A 22,101-nucleotide genomic window follows, 5' to 3' on the forward strand; every position below is an offset into this window, starting at 1 on the left:
TCCCTGCCAAACTGAGCAATCAGGGGGAGAAGGGCCTTGGTCAGGGAGGTGACCAAGAAACCAATAGTCACACTGACAGTGCTCCAGAGTTTCTCTGTGGAGATGGGAGAACCTTCTAGAAGGACAACCATCTCTGCAGCACTCAGGCCTTTATGGTAGAATGGCCTGACGGAAGCAACTCCTCAGTAAAAGGCACATGACAGCCCGCTTGGAGTTTGCCAAAAGGCAAGATTCTCTGGTCTGATGAAACCAAGATTGAACTCTTTGGCCTGAATGCCAAGTGTCACGTCTGGAGGAAACCTGGCACCATCCCTACGGTGAAGCATGGTGGTGGCAGCATCATGCTGTGGGGATGTTTTTCAGCGGCAGGAACTGGGAGACTAGTCAGGATCGAGGGAAAGATGACGGGAGCAAAGTACAGAGAGATCCTTGATGAAAACCTGCTCCAGAGCACTCAGGACCTCAGACTGGGGCAGAGGTTCGCCTTCCAACAGGACTACGACCCTAAGCACACAGGTAAGACAACGCAGGGGTGGCTTCGGGACAAGTATCTGAATGTTCTTGAGTGTCCCAGCCAGAGCCCAGACTTGAACCCGATCGAACGCAGCAGTGCAGCGACGCTCCCCATCCAACCTGACTGAGCTTGAGAGGTTCTGCAGAGATGAATGGGAAAATCTCCCCAAATACAGGTGTGCCAAGCTTGTAGCGTCATACCCAAGAAGACTCAATGCTGTAATCGCTTCCAAAGTTGCTTTAACAAAGTTCTGAGTGAAGGGTCTGAATACTTCTATGAATGTGATATTTCCTTTTTTTTATATCCATTTGGAAACATTTCTATAAACTTGTTTTTGCTTTGTCGTTATGGGGTATTGTGTGTAGATTGATTAGAATAAGGCTGTAACGTAACAACATTTTTCTGAATACTTTCTAAATGCACTGTATTTTCTTATATGGTTGTCTGACCAGATAACAACGAGAAAGTTTTATCTTCGTGGGGTCTGGCAAAATTAAGTCAGTTATACACATTTTAAAACATTACAATACATTCATAACAGATTTCAGGCCCCTACTCCACTACCACATAACTACAACACAACATCCATGTGTACGTGTGTGTATAGCGCATATGTCATCATGTGTGTGTATGCATGTGTCTGTGCCTATGTTTGTGTTGCTTCATTACTCCATTGTAAACCAAAGCTCCTGTCATTGTATGTTATTTTGTAACTTGTTCCAAGTGGAAGAGGCAGAGAACTGCAACTTTAATTTCATCATGAAAATACATCTTTAGCTGTTTGCAAAAGAAACCCCCAAAAATAGTTTACAACCAGGAAATGACATCATTTTGATGTCACGTGACACATTCCCACGCAGGGTTTGTATTCAAATTTGAACTCTATTGTATTGAATTTCAATGTTCACATCAGCATGTATGCTTGTGTGTATATATACCTAATACATACAGTACGTGTTTGTGAGAGAGCCTTGGTAGCTCAAAATACAGCCTTATTTCACCTTCCTGTGATTGACAGCATGGAAGCAGTGGGCCGTGGGCCCGGGTCAGTGAATAAGTCAAATGGGTGTCGGGCCACTTTTCAAAGTCTGACAGTCCACACTACCTCACTCAACCACAGAGTAGTCACAACTGACAGGGGGTCCCTTTGCGGCCCCCAATACACCACACACCCCAACCAACAGAAGTCGGCATCCTTATTCAAACAAAAGACAGCAAAAACAACCAAAAACACATGCAGAAAGGAGGGGTTTTCCTGATTATAAGAAGAGAAAGCCCGCATTTTGTCAATTCACATGTCATCCGTCGGTCTTTTAAAAGGATGGGTGTGAGAAAGTGAGAAAGATACAGAGGTGCAGAATATTCCCGAGCGAGGGCGTTTTGTCCGTCATGTGTGGCTGACGGGTGAAAGAAAGGAGGGCTTTTCCTGAGTGTAAGAAGAGAAAGACCCCATGTTGTCAATTCACGTGTCATCCGTCGTTCTGTTACAAGGACGGGTGTGAAAAAGCAAGAAAGAGACAGGGTGCTGAATGTTCCCTAGCAAGGGTGTTTTTTTCCGTCATGTGTGGCTGACGGGGGAATTGTGTGACAGAGGTGGCGAACAGTTGGGGCCGTGAGTTCTATGAGGCTCCCTACAGATAAGATCAGAGGCTCCTCTACCTACATTATACACAGATTACGCACGTTTTCTCCATCCCATGGCAAAATGAGTAGAATCACCTGAAATAATGTTCTCTCTGCCCCATGGAAAAATTTGTAAAATTGCAGCACAATTTCTCTCCTCCACCAAGAGGGGCCACTAAAATATTTTGTCCTCGAGGTGGGGACTGTGGGCCCATGTCAAAAGTAGTCCACTATGAAGGGAAATGGATGTAATTTTGGGCGCATTCCATATGAATCCTTAAGTATGTATCATCTTTAATGCATTACAAAAAAAGTGGCTCATTGAAAGTGTAACCATTATTCCCTGGTCCTAGAGCTGAAAATGAATCCTAAAGCTGTTGTAGTCTGACACAGACAAGTGTCTATTCTCAACAAAACAATTTTCCAACTTCAACAGTCAGGCCTGTACAACAGTGTTGTTGTCACTCAGGAGAATGTGATAGACTACCCTGCAGTGGACTGCCTTTGGTCAGCATTATTTGTCTTTTTCCCAAAAGAAAGGGTAATAAATCCAGCCTCGTCCTAACCACTGGTTTGGAGATAATTCATGTTCTTTCTTGACCTCTCTGACACAAGCCCAACTTCACAAGTGACTAACTGGGAGTCGGGACTGTGTCCCAAATGGCAACTGGGAGTTGGGACTATAGAGCACTATAGAGAGAATAGGGTGTCATTTGGGACACACAAAGGGACTGCAGCCTACAGTTGGAATTGTGAGATGATTGGCCAGTTGAACCGAGTGCCAAAAGGAGTTTCCTCGTCTGGCTAATTGAACCAAAACAAACTGTCTTCTTTTGTTGTTTATTATATAATTTTTCTGTCTTTTTTACAACAAAACAGTTTGTCTTATCTAAAAATATATATGTGTTACTTTGTTAATTTGAATGTAAAGTGTGTTGATATGTTTAAATGCTCCTTAAGAGCTCTATTCAATCTGTATTGCTGAAGCATGCTGACGCAATGCGAATTGATTACAGCCCTAAATAAAGTTGCATTTGATTTGGTTTTATTTGTTCCAGTGCCCTTATGTCAAATATGTCAAATGAAATTGGCAAAGGCTTAATTAATAGTTCATTTGACGAGGTGCAAAGGCTTATATGCCATCCAAGAATGCAATATTTTCAGAATGGTCTAGGCCTATGTACTTCGTCATCCCAAGTGTTCATTTCTAAAACATAGATCAAGATAGCATCAGGAAAAAGGAACAATTTAAATTTCGACACAACTTGCAGATATAAGATTGAATATTATTCTGTTAGTTAGCAATTTGAATGCTACTGCTGGTCTCTGTGAAATGCAGTGGAGCTATATTACCACCTAGTGGCGTGTAGATATTCAGTAAGGTCTACATGTGGTTGTTTTCCCTTGGTGTAGCACAGAGCTGTCCATCCCTCTTCCTGGAGATCTAGCATCCTGTAGGTTTTCAGTTCAACCCTAACCTAACATATCTGATTCAGCTAGCTAAGGTCTTGGTGAGCTGCTAATATGTAGAATCAGCTGTACTGAAAACCTGTAGGATGGCAGATCACCAGGAAGAGGTTTGGGCAGCCCTAGTGTAGGGAATCAGTGGTGTTACTTGGTACATTTAGCAGAAACTTTCATTCACAGTGATTTAAAGTCAACACATACTGTATTCCATGTTGGGTAACAGTTTAATGAATGGTACCAACATAAGGACTTCTTAACACATTCATAATCCATACATAACTATTTAAAAAGCAGTACAAGTCTAACCACAATTATTTTCAGACCCATAACCTCACGCTAGTTTGATAAGCACTATGATCCAACCATTCAAGCCGTGACATTTGTTATGATGAAGTGGTCCATGTCCACAAATCTGTTTTGATTTTTAGCCCTAAGAAAGGGTTTTAGTTTGAGGGAAGCTGATTACATTCTGCCTGATTTTCCCCATCAGACCTGGGATTTGAACTAGCAATCCCCTTCCATAAACCTGCATACTCATTGGGAACCCAGGACTGTCATTGACAAACTCTGTTCTTACAGATTCTCTGACTGGTTCAGTTCTAGAGAGAGCTCCGAACTATCCCGTCTGTGCTCCCCATCAGTACCAAAAACTCACTCGCTCGAGGTAGAAGTATCCTTTAACCACAGATCCAGGATCAGATTATCAAACCGCAAATCCTAACTTTAACCATCAGGAGGATTAAAAATCATATCTGACCCTGAACCAGCGCTCCGGCCTCTTCTGGCAGGTGGTGGTTATAGTGGCCCATGTATTTTTAGCCGTCCTCATGGGGGAACACAATGATATGCAAAGCCAGCATATCCGCCGCTGCTTCCATCTACTGTGAGCCTCATAGTCCCTTTGACCTTCTGAGAGACACTGGCTAGGGGAGGCAGGTGCAGGGGACATGAAAGTGCTGGGGGTCAAAGGGCACAGGGAGTGTTGTGTTCAAAACACTAGGCTCTGTTGTGAAAATGGAATGGAGAGGGGGCTGTAGAGCTTAAGGGGGATGTATATGTGTGTTAGTTCATTTATTTCCTATGAATATGCAACTTCCCAATGTTGATTACACCAAAAGTCTTAAAGCTGCAAGCCATTCAACAGTAACTTATGAATAACACAACAAAAATCTAATTTATAATGTGACACTGTGTAGGTACATGTAACATGGATAGACAAATAAAGGTGGGAGCTTATTAGGCATGTGCATTCACACAATAAGTATTGAATAGAAGTTTCACTCCATACACAAAAACAAAATACTGACACATACATTTTTCACTTCTACTTTAAGAAATAAAGATTAAAAAACTATTTTTCATAAAAGGGTGAAATCAAGTAAGAGCACCAATTGTAACAAAATGCAAGATTTCCTGTTCAAACAAGTCTGGATTGCACGCTCTGCATTTAAATAGAATGCCAGGCCTGTCATGCTCCTTAAATGTTCTTTGAATATAGGGGTTTGTTTGGAACGTTCGGTGGCTTACCACATTGTTTCCTAAATGTTTGTGTGTAAACCAAAATGTAAAAGAATAACGATTAAATCTGCATTGATTCAGGATGTGGTAAACTCATATGAGCTTTGTCAATCCTTATATTACAATTAGCTGCATGCATATAGAATTTACCTTTAACCAGACACAATCACATGCATACACAGAATGTTAGCAATTCTACAGTATTGAATTCCATGCCAGTGTCCTTATTGTGCTATGGATCACTCCTCATGGTTCAGAAAGTTGACAAGTCTTCCCGGTAGGGGTAAGGTGCTGATCTGCCTCAGTCTGTGGACTCCCACCAGTTGTCGGATCTTCAGCCTGCACAACTGCAAAAGGCTCCGTGGGGGTACTGTTGAATAAAGGATTGGCATGCACAAGTATAGGTTCTCCATAAAATAATCTTTAGTTGCAGTGTTATAAAAGCATATGGAAGAAGGAAAATCCTGTACTCACTAGGAAATGTCTTAGGGCAACATTGTCCTGTCGCAAAGCCACCTGCGCTGTAAACTATGTGAAATTATAGTCTGCAACGCAATTTATGTTGTGACTTTGTTCAAACAATTTCTGTGAGGGGGAACTTTAGGAAAATGTCACCCTTAGATGTCCTTTTTGACACATTTGAAGGTTGTTGCAAACTTGTGCAAATATATCTAACCTGTTTAGACAGTTGGACCCTGATGAAGAAGGTACTCACTCGATTTCTCCTTGATACAGGCCCAGGCCTCATAGCTGTCCAGATGTTCAATGAGTCTGGAGCACAGCTGCACATTACCGACGTAGTCTAGAAGTGCATCTATGATGGGTCCTGCCCACTGACGTATTGAGGGACTGGAGATCATGTCACAGAACTGACAGTAGAGTAGAAAAAGGAATCTGTCACACCCTGATCTGTTTCACCTGTCTTTGTGCTTGTCTCCACCCCCTCCAGGTGTCGCCCATCTTCCTCACTATCCCCAGTGTATTTATACCTGTGTTTGTCTGTTGCCAGTTCGTTTTGTTTCGTCAAGCCAACCAGCGTTTTTTCCCAATGCTCCTCTTTGTGTCTCTAGGTCCTGTTTTCTAGCTTTCCCATTTTTTGACCATTCTGCCTGCCCTGACCCTGAGCCTGCCTGCTGTTCTGTACCTTTTGGACTCTGCTCTAGACTACTGACCTCTGCCAGCCCTTGACCTGTCGTTTGCCTGCCCCCCCTGTTTTTGCATTAAACTTTTGTTACTTCGAAACTGTCTGCATCTGGGTCTTCTCCTGAGCCTTGACATAATCTAGTAATGCTATACATAATGCATTTAGAAGCAATATGCCACAAGATGCCACAAACGTAACTGCAACTAAGTTATTCAAATTCTGTGGAAAAACTGCTCCCTAGTCTCTGGTTTTGGGGGGCCAGTGCAGTGGTTACCGTTACCATCAAATTTAAATAAACGAGTGGCCAACTTGATCTCACAACAAACACAGAATTCTAAGAGCCTGAGAATCGCTCATTCTCTGAATCTCAAAATGACAGAAATGTACATGCAAGGTGAACAGGTTATGTTGAGGCATGCTGGTGAGTGGTTAGGGTAAGGTTCTACTTTGTCATGCAAACAAGTGGTTAAGGTAAGGGTTAGAAAACAAAACAGTAAAAAACTAAATATGCCTGGATTCAAACTATTGACATTCCCATGTCGACCACCCCCAACCAACCACCTAGCACGTCATTTCCTGTTCTAACTCTTGCCCAAACATATTTTCTCTCAAACCACAAAATAACCATCTTTCTGCTAATCCGACCTACCTGCACACCTGGCTCCTCGTGGCAGAGACCCAGGTCATCCTTGTATACATTCCTCATTGGTGGGTGTGGTTTGGTGCCATGCTCACACTTGAAACAGGATAGGGCGTCACAGCCATTGTCCAAGAGGTACTTGAGCAGAGATAGATACTTCATACAGAACATGACACTTGCCGGGAACGAGGTGGGGTGAGTTGGGATTTTAACATTGACGTCTGCCCTGTGCTCCACCAGTAGGCACACCATTTGGACGCAACCCTGCTTCACAGCCACCAGTAGCGGGTTGAAGATGTCCAGGTTGGGGTTTGCGCCGGCCTCAAGAAGCATGGCGGCAGCATCAACGTTGCTGTTGGTGACTGCGAAATAGAGTGCAGTGGTTCGTCTATCCTGGTATATGGAAGAGCGGTCGGTGGACAGCTTGGCATTGACGTCGAAGTCTGCCTCGATCAGAACCTCCAGGGTGTTGTCTTTGTTGTGTTCGGCGGCAAGATGGAGGGGACTGATGCCACTGCGTCGCACTCTGGACTTGCTGGTCACTTGGATCAGTCTGGACACTATCCTGAATAGGAAAAGCATAGGGAATAGTTGACGGGATAGGAGATTAGCGAAGAGGTTCAAAGAATCCTAGTGTGGTAAGGTGACGATCTACAGCACATTCTGCTTTGTCTAACAATTTTGCACGCCCAATTTTTCAGTTTTTGATTTGTTAAAAAAGTTTGAAATATCCAATAAATGCCGTTCCACTTCATGATTGTGTCCCACTTGTTGTTGATTCTTCACAAAAAAATACAGTTTTATATCTTTATGTTTGAACCCTGAAATGTGGCAAAAGGTCGCAAAGTTCAAGGGGGCCGAATACTTTCGCAAGGCACTGTATGTACAGCCATTGATTGTCGAGAGGGGAGGAGATGTAAATGTTTCAAGGTGTGGTCTTTCCTCACAAACGTTAGTGGCGTTACACATAACACCATGAAGTGAAAAGGGAGACGATAATAGATACCGTTACTCCCACAAAATCTTTGAATGACGATTTCATTGCCATCAAATCCATTCATATTGTCGTAACAATGTAATTATTGTATGAGAATGTATGATATTTCCACCTACTCATCATATCCACGTTGGGCAGCGATATGAATGGGCAGAAGTCCAGCTTTGGTGGGTTTGTTGGCATCTGCTTTCTGAGACAGCAGGAGCTCCACGATCTCCCCATGTCCATTCTTACAGGCTTCATAGAGCGGTGTTGCCCCATCGTTCGCCTGGCTGTTACTGTCTGCACCTGTATCATCAAAGGGCCCACACAGACGTTTTACACGAGACAAATGTCACTAGGAAATTTCTTTAGCATTTAGGATGTACGACTTCAGTGGCATGCCGTTCGGTTTAATAACACAATCACATTGTCTTGCGGGAGAAAGAATACTTCAAAAAATATAATAAATTCAACCTGGAATGTGATAGGAATCACATATCTAATAAAGCTTATGACAAAAGCTTTTATCTGCACTTAAGCCAATCAACACACAAATCAACGCCCAAGCCAGCATACTGGTTACCATTGGTGATGAGGAAGTTCAGGACTTCAGCATGTCCAGTCTGGGCTGCAGCGAACAGGGGAGTGATACCATACATGTTGACTGGACTGAGCTTAGCCCCCGCCTTCATCAGCAGCACACATATCTCCATGTTATTGCGGATCACAGCCTCGTGGAGGGCGGTCCAGCCCTGAATACAATGCTTGTTCACCCCGGCCCCGAAGCCCAAAAGCATTGCCACCATCTCAACATTCTCTCCCTCGCAAGCTTTGAACGGGACATATAGAGCCCGTCATCGAGAGAGGGAGAGAAACAGTGAACACATGTTTTGTTGAATACAGCCCGATCATCCTATGGCTATAAATCTGAATGTTAAAAAATGAAATGAGCTTGATTGATGCTGTCTTAATATGGACACTGTAAGATTTGGTTATGTGACTTAATAACTTCACATTACCCAAACTTGCAATCATTGTCTCAAAGAATGGCATGCGGGTGTCCTTTATGCATAGGTATGTACCTTTATATAGAGGGGTTTCCCTGTCCTTGTCAGCGATGACGGGGTTAGCTCCTTTCTCCAGCAGGCACTGGACACAGGACACATGTTCAGCCACCACAGCTAGGAAGAGAGGAGTCTGGTCCTTCATTGTGCGCCTGTTAATCACCTCAGGGTGGGCTGGATTCAATGACAGGACAGGATTAATAGTTGTGTGAGCAAGTGTGATCATAATGACAGTTTAAAATGTTTGGGTGTTTAAGAATCACATGGCATTTAGACATTTAGACGTTGCAGAATTGAGAAGATACTGTGAAATCAGACCGTGTCAAGTCAAAAACCTGGCATGGCACTTGATTAGCACAGTAAACCTTCATACATTATCGTTAGCCTATCCCTCATGGTTATTCAGCAAGAAGTCGTTTTGAAATTAATGCAGTAAGTATTGTGAGTTGAAAGGTCTCTTTCGACACTAGTGCTAATTTATTTACATTCAATGCCTGGTTGAAGGGGACTAATAACAGATGCAACAGGAATCCCAAAAACAGTTTTGATATTTAATAGGGTGTGATGGTATGGGGATTGGCACAATCCCAAAATGTTGTGGCTCACCTTCCAGTAAGATATCAAGGCATTCCTTCTTCCCATGGGTTGCGGCCTCGTGCAGAGGCAGCCACCCCAACTTATTCCTCTCCGTCAGGTTTCTCCCAGTCTTCACCATCTCCGTCAGAGCACCCACAGCACCACCCTTAATGGCTTTGACGACCGGGTCGACCAGCCTCAAAGAGAATAGAGAAAATTAATGTGCAGGTTCTCTACTTGAGTTGTATTCAATAACAAGTGATGCAAAGAATATAACATAGACATTTGCACACAGACAAACACTTTCACACTCATAGAAGAGCCAAGTACCTAATCTGGCAAATTTTGTTCAGTTCAGTTTTTTCAGTTCACAGACGATTGACCGTCAACATTGATTTGACAATTGTTACTCCCTTGCTGATGTAGGGCTGGGTATTCAAGAGGAGTTAAGTGCTATGGTAGCTATGAAACTTTCAGTTAAAACCTGTTTGGGACAGGGGGCAGCATTTTCACGTTCGGATGAAAAGCGTGCCCAGAGTAAACTGCCTGCTACTCAGGCCCAGAAGCTAATATATGCATATTGTTAGTTTTGGATTTGGATAGAAAACACTCTGAAGTTTCTAAAACTGTTTGAATGATGTCTGTGAGTATAACAGAACTCATATGGCAGATGAAAACCTGAGAAATATCCAACCAGGAAGTGGGAAATCTGAGGATTGTAGTTTTTCAACTCATTGCCTATCGAATATACAGTGTCTATGTGGTCATATTGCACTTCCTAAGGCTTCCACTAGATGTCAACAGTCTTTAGAAAATTGTTTCAGGATTCTACTATGAAGGGGGAGAGAATGAGAGCTGTTTCAACCTGAGGTCTGGCAGAAGGCCATGAGCTGACCGTGCGCCCGTGAGAGCGACCTGCGTTCCGTTGCATTTCTAAAGACAAAGGAACTCTCCGGTTGGAACATAATTGAAGATTTATGTTAAGAAAATCCTAAAGATTGATTCTATACATCAATTATAATAGAACTTTTAGACGCGCGAACAAGAGGAGGTATTTGGACATAAATTATGGACTTTATCAAACAAAATAAACATTTGTTGTGAAACTGGGATTCCTGGGAGTGCATTCTGATGAAGATCATCAAAGGTAAGTGAATATTTATAAAGCTATTTCTGACTTTTACTGACTCCACAACATGGCGGGTATCTGTATGGCTTGTTTTTGTGTCTGAGCGCCGTACTCAGATTATAGCATGGTTTGCTTTTTCCGTAAAGCTTTTTTGAAATCTGACACAGCGGTTGCATTAAGGAGAAGTATATCTATAATTCTGTGCATAACACTTGTATATTTTATCAAAGTGTATGATGAGTATTTCTGTAAATTGATGTGGCTCTCTGCAAATTAGCCGGATGTTTTCGAGGCACAACATTACTGGAAATAACGCGCCAATGTAAACTGAGATTTTTTTATATAAATATGAACTTTATCAAACAAAACATACATGTATTGTGTAACATGAAGTCCTATGATGTCATCTGATGAAGATCATCAAAGGTTAGTGATTCATTTTTATCTCTATTTCTGCTTTTTTGCCCCCTCTCTTTGGCTGGAAAATGGCTGTAAGTGTTTTTGTGACTTGGCTCTGACTTGGCTCTGAACATAATCATATGGTGTGCTTTCGCTGTAAAGCCTTTTTGATATTGGACACGATGGGTAGATTAACAAGCAGTTAAGCTTTAATTTGGTGTATTGCGCTTGTGAATGTATGAAAGTTAAATATTTCCCCAAAATATTTTTGAATTTTGCGCTCTGCCTTTTCAGCGGATGTTGTCGAGGTAGTTTTAACAGATCCATGGTTAGGTGATTACTCCTTTATGGTGTACTTAAAATACTGTAATATGGAAACATACTATAGTAAGGTTGAGGCATACTCACTCTTCAGGCTCAACAGTGAAATACATAGACCCATCATAGCGTCTCCATGCCACACAGCGCTTCCCCTCATTGCTGGTGAAGGTGTAGCTTCTGGTTGTATCTGATGAAGGCACGTTCTGTAGATAGTCGACTTTCATTCTTTCCTATCGTAATGAAACCAAATTAAAACATCAGTATTAAAACCTCTTTCAGGGGGGATAGGCATTCACAAAGTGAATGACCAATGACAGAAACCCAACAAATATCAAAGTATTAGCGCCGGCACCCCGTGAGTGGGTAAGCATTGGTTCAGTCCATTAGTACATCCAACAGTCAATGTCTAATTCAAACCTAGGACAACAGCAAATCTTGTATGCTAACCACCTCAGAAGATAAACATGACCTATTAAACATGGTTAGTAGATTGATACCTTTGAAATATTACACCTTGAAGGACATGTACTTGCCAGTCAATTGGACTGCCACCTTAGTTAGCATGATCCCAATGACTGACAACACAACCTCTAATAACCCCACAAAGACCCGGCTCGGACTCAAGTGCACTGCACAAAGTAAGCCTAGTTGAGTTAATTAGCAATTAAGCGAAACGCTGATTTGATCATTTTTGAATGGCTGCCAAGAGCCTAATCCTATGCACCTGGTAGATGGTCTCTAACACACATATATGCGTGCGTGCACACACACACACTTCCTCTCTCCCTCTCTTACACACACACGCATGCATCACAACCTTCAGTGAAGACACAGGAGATGCTTGACTCTCCAACCTTCTGGTGATAGAATTAGGGCCCAGGCAACAGGAAAACAAAAGAACAAGAACACCGCGACAAGACAGAAGGTCAACAACAACCTCCTCAAGTATCTTAAAGCAGCCTCATCATCGACTCGGTGGAATAATCAAGCCACAGGAGGCATGTATTGTAAAGATAGTAACACACAGGTATGTATTGTAACACGCAGGTATGTATTGTGAAGATAGTAACACGCAGGGATGTATTGTAAAGATAGTAACACACAGGGATGTATTGTAAAGATAGTAACACACAGGGATATATTGTAAAGATAGTAACACACGGGTATGTATTGTAAAGATAGTAACACACAGGGATATATTGTAAAGATAGTAACACACAGGTATGTATTGTAAAGATAGTAACACACAGGTATGTATTGTAAAGATAGTAACACACGGGTATGTATTGTAAAGATAGTAACACACAGGTATGTATTGTAAAGATAGTAACACACAGGTATGTATTGTAAAGATAGTAACACACAGGTATGTATTGTAAAGATAGTAACACACAGGGATGTATTGTAAAGATAGTAACACACAGGGATATATTGTAAAGATAGTAACACACAGGTATGTATTGTAAAGATAGTAACACACAGGTATGTATTGTAAAGATAGTAACACACAGGTATGTATTGTAAAGATAGTAACACACAGATATATTGTAAAGTATATTGTAACATATGTATTGTAAAGATAGTAACACACAGGTATGTATTGTAAAGATAGTAACACACAGGGATATATTGTAAAGATAGTAACAGGGTATATATTGTAAAGATAGTAACCCATCTGTAAAGGTGATGTATTGTAATAGATAGTCCTCATTTCAAAATTGTACTAGTATTGTAAAGATAGTACTAACGCTAAAGATGACACATGTATTGTAAAGATAGTAACACACAGGTATGTATTGTAAAGATGTAACACACAGGAGTGAAATAAAACCATGTATTTTGCTATGATGTAAAGGTAACACACAGGTATGTATTGTAAAGATAGTAACAACCCATAAAATTCTACTGTATGGAAGAAAAAAAGAGTGATTTACCATATAATCTCCTTCAGGTAATGGTTTCTAAATAGCTTGACCTTTCATGGTTTCTCAAACTGTTTTTACTTGATCACTTGAAGGAGAATGGGGGAAAAGGTGCAGTGCAACAAATAACAAGAATCATACGAGGTAGGAAGAAAATATATAACACTCTAATTGAGGCATCATCATATACGTATTATATGATAGTTCAACCACACATGCAATTGTATGATTTATATATCAGTTATATGAATGCAATTATAGGAATTTTTGATAATTCGACCACATTTGCAATGAAATTGTTATCTCTACATTCACATTTAGCGCAGCATAATAAAGATTGCACCAAACAATCCAGAATGTGAAATGACATAGATATGTGTTGCACTCAACTCAAGTAAAACCAAACAACAGCAATGTCACATAAATCCACATCTATTGTGTGTTATCATCTGTAAAATTCACTGGAGAGAATCACAGAGGAGCATTTAAAAACAATATATCAAAATGCACGTATATAAAATGTCTGCTTCCTAACTTACCGTTATGATTTGATCTTACTTAGTTGAAATGAGCTGTGAGCTAGTAAAGACAGAGTCAGAGGATCCTAATAAATACTAAATTATGTGGCGTTCCTCAGTTCACAGAGTAGACCACTGTGCTGGAAGTGGAACCAGACTCCCATATCTCACAGTATATGTACTGGATGGATCACATGTGATGGATTATGCAGAAAAGGTGGGCTGTTCATCTGTCAATCAACAGTTGATCATTAGTTTCCTTTACCTTGACAGGTTTTGTAATTACATACCGTGCTAAGTTTATAATGCCGAACAATGTAGTTCTCAATCATGGATACAGAATGGATTGCTTCTCAGATGTGTTTCAAGACTAGAACGTCTGCCTCTACCATATACATTTTTAATCTAATCTAATGATTGATCATAATCGAATTTGACAAACATTCCAATATAAAATGTAGATGTACACAATGTAGATTATTTTTGAAAAAATGTGGGCCATCAGTACATTGCATGAGTAATGCACTTGTTTGGGTTGTGTGGTGTTGTGAAATGTGTTGTTTTACAGGGTCAGCCATAGTAGTTTGGCGCTCTGTAAAGTTATTTGGCGCCCTCATGAGGAGTTTGTCTGAAGTGAAGAGCAAGCACGCACACACACACATTCTAAATCAACAATTATTACTTATCCAGGAATGCTGGACACATAAAAGTGGAAACACATAAACATGGAAACTATGTAATTATTACACATCCTAATGAATACAATCGATTAGTAATTTTTGGACCATTAAATTACTGGACAAATGGACTATTGCATGATTGATGATCACTCATACCCATATTTAAGGAAAAAGTTTATCTCCCCACCCCACCAAAAAATACTTGATTGTTTCCGTGATCAGAAATACATGGAAGTCACCTTTCCAAGGGAATATACCCAATTATCAGAATAAATTCCACAGTGGTCATAAAAAAATACTGTAAATATTGCAATTGAAATCTATTTTGGTAAATCAACAATATTTATCAAATGACATCTACTGTTTTGCTCTTACCGTCTGATATGAAAGATTAACTAATTTGCATAGGCTGAGAATGAATAGAACTGATTAACTTGACAAACTGATTAACGAACAATCACCTACTATGAACTGAGCAAAGACTCTATTATGAATGATTGAGGTATAGTGCTTGCTATACACTTCGCCCTGAAGGGAGGGAGGGTCGGACCGGTACCATCCATCGCAACAATCTCCGCCCATGTCATGCTGAAGTAGAACATCCGCCAGCTGAACCAGTGGAGCCCCATCAGGTTGCAATGAGACAGCATCACTGTCCTTCAGGAACAGGTAACTGCCAAAATAAAGGAAACGCCAGCATAAAGTGTCCTAATAAGGCGTTGGGCCACCACAATCCAGAACAGCTTCAATGCACCTTGGCATATCTACGAGTGTCTGGAGCTCTATTGGAATGATGGACACCTTTCTTCCACAAGAAATTCCATAATTTAGTGTTTTGTTGATGGTGATGGAAAATGCAATGTCTCAGGCGCCGCTCAAGAATATCCCATAAATGTTCAATTGGGTTGACTTCCGGTGACTCAGATGGCCATGGCATATAGTTTACATCATTTTCCTGCTCATCAAACCATTCAGTGACCACTCGGGGCTTGTGGATAGGGGCATTGCCTTCCTATGGGGCGTAGCCAAAATAATGGCTTGCCCAGCATTTCTATACATAAGCATGATGGGATGTTAATTGCTTAATTCACTCAGGAACCACACCTGTGTGGAAAAACCTGCTTTCAATATACTTTGGATATCTCAGTTACTCAATTGTTCTCATTATTTTGCCAGTTACCTGTACCACTGCACTTCCTTTCCTAGTACTGCCTCCACCAGGACCTGCTGTTAGGGAGCTGCCACTTGCCACACTTCCTGCTCTTGCATCCCCTGTAGGGCCACCTGTACCATCGACTGTAGAGCCCCCTGTAAGGCCCCCTTTAGCACCCTGTGTAGGGCCATCTGTAGCAATCTCACCTGTAGCACTGGCTATAGCACCCCCTGGAGGTTCCTTTATAGTGCCTCCTGTTGGGCCCTCTGTAACCTCTGCCTCTCCTGAGCCAGCCTGCACACATCCCGTAGCTAAGCCACATAGGCCTGGGAGGTTGAGTTCCACAGGTGGGGTCTTTGTCAGAAGGGTCAGGGTCTGAGTTGAGTCACACCCCAGAGTTTGAAGAGGATCAGGAGGTCCAAGCTCTGGTGCTACTGTGGTATGCGCCGTTACGCTTTAGACATGAAAGATCAACTAATGTGATGAACTACCCACTGGGTGTAACAGATGTATATGTACTCTCCATGCGTTGTGTTTTCTCAAAATAAATCACTTCGGCTAGTGGTCCCAGTTGAGCATAATTTATTTCTGCTGTTGTTAAAAACAGCACGTTATTGTTAAATTAAGGCACAAATTTGTTATTAAGGCACATGAAAGTTCACATTTTCCAGAAGGCATTTCTGCCAGAAAACGCATTTTGATTTAAAAAAAAGTTTATGCTCAAATGGCTCTCCTGTGAAGTAGTGATGCTCGGCATATGCCTAGTTTCCTGAAACGAGTCACATATTTCATATCATTCTTGAATGGAAGAAGTTTGGAATCACCAAAACTCTTCCTAGAGCTGGCCGCCCGACCAAACTAAGCAATCAGGGGAGAAGGGTCTTGGTCAGGAAGGTGAACAGATCTCAGATCTGACAGATCTCCAGAGTTCCTCTGTGAGCACCTTTCAGACGGACAACCATCTTTGGTCCTAAGTAAAAAGCACTTGACAGCCTGCTTGGAGTTTGACAAAAGGCACCTAAAGACTCTCAGACCATGACAAACAAGATTCTCTGGTCTGATGAAAACAAGATTTAAATATTTAGCCTGAATGCCAAGGGTCATGTCTGGAGGAAACCTGGCACCATCCCTACTGTGAAGCATGATTGTGGCAGCATCATGTTGTGGGGATGTTTTTCTGAGGCAGGGACTGGGAGACAAGTCAGGATCGGGGGAAAGATGAACGGAGCAAAGTACAGAGAGATCCTTGATGAAAACCTGCTCCAGAGCGCTCAGGACTTCAGACTGGGGAGAAGGTTCACCTTCCAAAAGGACAACGACCCTAAGCACACAGCCAAGACAACACAGGTGTGACTTCGGGACAAGTCTCTGAATATCCTTGAGTGGCCCAGCCACACCCCACCCAACCTGACAGAGCTTGAGAGGATCTGCAGAGAAGAATGGGAAAAACTTCACAAATACAGGTGTGCCAAGCTTGTAGCGTCATACCCAAGAAGACTCGAGGATGTAATCACTGCCAAAGGTGCTTCAACAAAGTCAAGGGGTCTGAATACTTTCCGAATGCACTGTACGTGAGTACAAACGTTACCACTGGCCCGATTTTGACAACACTTGGCTGAATGATGCGTCTTGCCATAGAGATCCGGCATTTACAATATTACAATGATTGGCCCAAGGAGGGCGTTATAGTAATAATCTGAAATTCCACACTTTGTATCTCCTTTTCCTTTTTTTAGCTGCAGTTAATTAAAACATGTTATAAACACATCTCCTAATGAGAAAACAAGTTTCCCATAAGGACCTATAAACTGCCCATTATACTTTCTGAAAATTGGACTTTGTCCCCAACCAAACTTTGAAGAAGTTTATCTCCTGCCCCGTTTGAGCTACAGTCATGCTCTTTCGTACATACAGTGCCTTCAGAAAGTATTTACACCCCTTTACTTTTTTTACATTTTTTGTGTTTCAATGTGGGATTAAAATGGATTTGTCATTGTTTTGTCAACGAACTACACAAAATACTCTAATATCAAAGTTGAAGACAAATTCTAACATTTGTTAAAAACTTAGGAAAAATAAACACTAATATATCTTGATTAGATTAGTATTCACCTCCCTGAGTCAACACATGTTAGAGACCCCTTTGGCAGGGATTACAGCTGTTAGTCTTTTGCTGTGCGGCTCTAAGAGCTTTGCAAACCTGCATTGTACAATATTTGCGCATTATTCTTCAAGCTCTTTCAAGTTGGTCGTTGATCATAGCTAGACAGCCATTGTTTCTAGTGTTGCCATAGATTTTCAAGCCGATTTAAGTCAAAACTGATGCAGCCACCACCATGCTTGAAAATACGAAGAGTGGTACTCAGTATTGGATTTGCCCCAAACGTTTAACTTTGTGTTCATGATCAAAAATATAATTTATCTGCCCCAAAAAATTCAGTATTACTTTATAGCAAACTGGATGCATGTTTTGGAATATTTTTATTCTGTACAGAGTTCCTTCTTTTCAGTTAGGTTCACTGAAGTTAGTATTGTTGTTGATCCATCCTCAGTTTTCTCCCATCACAGCCATTAAATTACGTCACCTTTAGCCTCATGGTGATATCCCTGAGTGTTTTCCTTCCAACAGTAAGGAAGGGTGCCTTTTTCTAGTGACTGGGACTGTCCAAAGCCTAATAACGTCACCATTCTCAAAGGGATATTCAGTGTCTTCTTTTTCTTTTTCTTTTTTTACACACATCTACCAATCGGTGTCCCTCGTTGCGAAGCATTGGAAAACCTCTCTGATCCTTGTGGTTGAATCTGTGCTTGCCATTCACAAGTTGACTGAGGGACCTTACCGATAATTGTATGCGTGCGGTTCAGAGATGGGATAATCATTCAAAAATCATGCTAACCACTATTATTGCACACAGAACGAGTCCAAAAAACTTATTTACAGTAGGCTTGCCATAACAAAGGGGTTGAATACTTACAGACTCAAAATATTTCAGCCATTTTCTATTCATTTTATTACAGTGAAGAAGCGACTCCGGGATGCTGGCCTACTAGGCAGAGTTCCTCTGTCCAGTGTCTGTGTTTTTTTCCCCCATTTTAATATTTTATTTTTATTGGCCAGTCTGAGATATGGCTTTTTCTTTGCAACTCTGCCTAGAAGGCCAGCATCCCGGAGTCGCCTCTTCACTGTTGATGTTGAGACGTGTTTTGCAGGTAATATTTAATGAAGCTGCCAGTTGAGGACTTATGAGACATCTGTTTCTCAAACTAGACACTCTAATGTGCTTGTCCTCTTGCTCAGTTGTGCACCGAGGCCTCCCACTCCTCTTTCTATTCTGGTTAGTGCCAGTTTGCACTGTTCTGTGAAGGGAGTAGTACATAGCGTTGTATGAGATCTTCTGTTTCTAGGACATTTCTAGCAGGAATCTCCTTCATTTCTCAGAACAATAATAGACCGACGAGTTTCAGAAGAAAGTTATTTGTTTCTGGCCGTTTTGAGCCCTTAATCGAACACACAAATGCTGATGCTCCAGATACTCAACTAGTCTATTATTATTATTATTATTATTATATTATTATTATTATTATTAGTCTAAAGAAGGCCAGTTTTATTGCTTCTTTAATCACGACAACAGTTTTTAGCTGTGCTAACATAATTGTAAATGCTTTTCTAATGATCAATTAGCCTTTTAAAATTATAAACTTGGATTAGCTAACACAACATGCCATTGGAACACAGGAGTGATGGTTGCTGATACGCCTATGTAGATATTCCATAACAAATCAGCCGTTTCCAGCTACAATAGTCATTTACAACATTAACAATGTCCACACTGTATTTCTGATCAATTTTATGTTATTTTAATGGACAACAAAATGTGATTTTCTTTCTAATACAAGGACATTGTATAATACAAGTGACCCCAAACGTTTGAACAGTAGTGTATATTACAAAAATATTATTTTAAAAGCTGCCTGAACTTCTGTCACAAAACTTTGAACAATGATAGGTCACTCCGATTGACCACATGGTGGCTTCAATATGTCTATAGCGTGCTTGGCCCCTGGAATTGTTGGTTGCAGCTACATTTTTTGATAACAGATATTGAGATTTGGACCCAAAAAGTATAAACACTATTTCGCTCTGATTACATTTCTGCCTGTGAAATAAATACATTTCCCCACACGCCATGAAGTTTGTTGTCTTTGCTTTTCTCCTGTAATGCATCTCCCTATCAAGCAGTGGAGTTGGTTCTCTGACATCGTGTCCATTGTGAGCTATCAAGGTTTTCTCTCTCATTAATCCACACATCATACGTTTGAATAATTGTCACTGATTGGTCCGAGGTGAGGCTCTGCATCATTTGTGCGGGAAGACATGTTTACTATTGCCTTGTTTAAGTTTAGTGTCATTGAGTTATGGATAATTGATAAAACGAAATACACATATCCGTTAGGTTTTATGGTTTATGGACAGATGTGTTGTTAAAAGTCCCTTTGTGAAAGGAGATCCTCTGTCTCTGGCATGTACTGAAAGGAGCCATCGCCCCTCTTATATGCCAGCATGTGCTTTCCATTGCCTGTGACAAAAAGATTCACCACAGCCTTGTCACATTTCTTCCTTTCATCACATTTCCTTCTCCTGCTACAGGAGCAGTGAGATATACTCAGTTGACTATTGGATTTCTTCATCAATTTTCATTACTGACATGCGTACTATGGAAAGCTCTGTATCAGTCACTAGAGTAAAGTATCTGTCCACTACCACAATCCTAGTTCAAATCTTGTGTTCCTCTGAAAGCTTTTCTAAGGGGTAGGCTTGAGACATGCATAGTAAGTTCCCAGCAAACAGGGGCCATCCTAAGGACTTTAGGCAACGTTCCCATTAGGTCCCTTTTAGGGTTTTGGTGAGACATGATCACACTGATGTTCTGAGAATGTTCTAGGAACATTAAAACATGAGGTTAACCTCTGGACCACAAGAGGACGTTCAGTACAGGTCCCGGTTAAGTTGCAGTATAATGTTATACAAAATGGTATTTTGATGTCCATTAGGGAACATTAGGAATAGGTTCCTAATTGGTTCTGATAGGAAGTTATCCATGTGACATTCAATGACCACAAGGGGACGTTTCATGACGGTCCCAAGGAAACGTCCCCTGAGGGACCTTCTTGTAGTTCCCTGTAAGTTACCAGGATATCACTGAGGACCATGTCAATACTTTTTTTAGGATGTTCAGGACTTTTTTATTTTACTAGTCATTAGGACGTTGCGTGATGGTCCCAAGGGAATGTACTCTGGGGGACCTTTTTGTAGGTCCCTGTAAGTTACCAGGACGTCACTGAGGACAGGGAAACTTTGTCTAGTTCCCTGAAAGTTACTAGGACGTCGTTGAGGACCATGTGAGGACATCTTCAAGACGTTCTCAGGACATTTGTTTTATAAGTAAAGTCATCAAATGGGATGGGTGTTTTCAAGGTAAGTAGAATGCTGCTCAGCTAAAATAGTGCAAAACTTTAATCAATGACAATATGATTACATTTGACATTTTCACTTTTATAGTACAGACTTTGATATGACTCCAGCTAGACTTTGAATTCACAACCTCTGGATTTGGAGTATACTGATCTTTCTGATCTTTCTACATTGTAAGTGTATTGCATTCTTCATAAGTCCCCTACACATTCATTAACTATAACACATCTCTGCACTTAGCAAAATAGTGCACTGCTATTTCAGCCATCAGTTAAAATCTCTTAAGGATACGCCCCCTTTTTTAAATATTCACCTAAATTCACATACCCAAATCTGACTGCCTGTAGCTCAGGCACTGAAGCAAGGATACACATATTCTTGGTACCATTTGAAAGGAAACACTTTGAAATGTGTGGAAATGTGAAAGGAATGTAGGAGAGTATAACACACCAGTTCTGGTGAACGATAATAAAAAGAAAAAACGAACCGCACTTTTGTATATTTTTTTTGTATTATCATCTTTGTTTTGCAAGAGAAAGGACATAATGTATTATTCCAGCCCAGGTGCAATTTCGATTTTAGCCACTAGATGGCAGCAATGTATGTGCAACGTTTTCGACTGATCCAATGACCATTGCATTTCTGTTCAAAATGTTGTATCAAGACTGCCCAAATGTGCCTAATTTGTTTATTAATAACTTTTAATGTACAAACCTCAAACAATAGCTCAAACAATAGCATACTATTATTTAACTGTAATAGCTACTGTAAATTGGACAGTGCAGTTAGATGAACAAGAATGTAAGCTTTCTGCCAATATCAGATATGTCTATGTCCTGGGAAATGTTCTTGTTACTTACAAACTCATGCTAATTGCATTAGCCCAAGCTAGCTCAACCGTCCCGTGGAAGGGACACCGATCCCGAAGAAGTTTTAATCAGACTAATCTCTCATCAGTGATTTGATTGACTTATTTCAGCC

The 22,101-nt window shown here is 41.0% G+C and overlaps 1 protein-coding gene across 1 annotated transcript; it reads right to left on the reverse strand.

Annotated features, from left to right (window-relative positions):
• Window positions 1-3,822: 3,822 nt before the first annotated feature.
• LOC118397788 (ankyrin repeat and SOCS box protein 2-like) lies at window positions 3,823-11,591 on the reverse strand. Its single transcript, XM_035792662.2, has 8 exons — window positions 11,462-11,591; window positions 9,556-9,722; window positions 8,968-9,123; window positions 8,469-8,714; window positions 8,020-8,191; window positions 6,916-7,471; window positions 5,838-5,991; window positions 3,823-5,492 (listed from the first exon to the last, which is right to left on the reverse strand). Exons 1-8 carry the CDS (start codon window positions 11,485-11,487, stop codon window positions 5,362-5,364), a joined length of 1,608 nt encoding a protein of 535 aa, XP_035648555.1. The 5' UTR covers window positions 11,488-11,591; the 3' UTR covers window positions 3,823-5,361.
• Window positions 11,592-22,101: the final 10,510 nt, after the last annotated feature.

This window comes from Oncorhynchus keta, chromosome 19 (genome assembly GCF_023373465.1).
Source record: "Oncorhynchus keta strain PuntledgeMale-10-30-2019 chromosome 19, Oket_V2, whole genome shotgun sequence".
Lineage (NCBI taxonomy): Eukaryota > Metazoa > Chordata > Actinopteri > Salmoniformes > Salmonidae > Oncorhynchus > Oncorhynchus keta.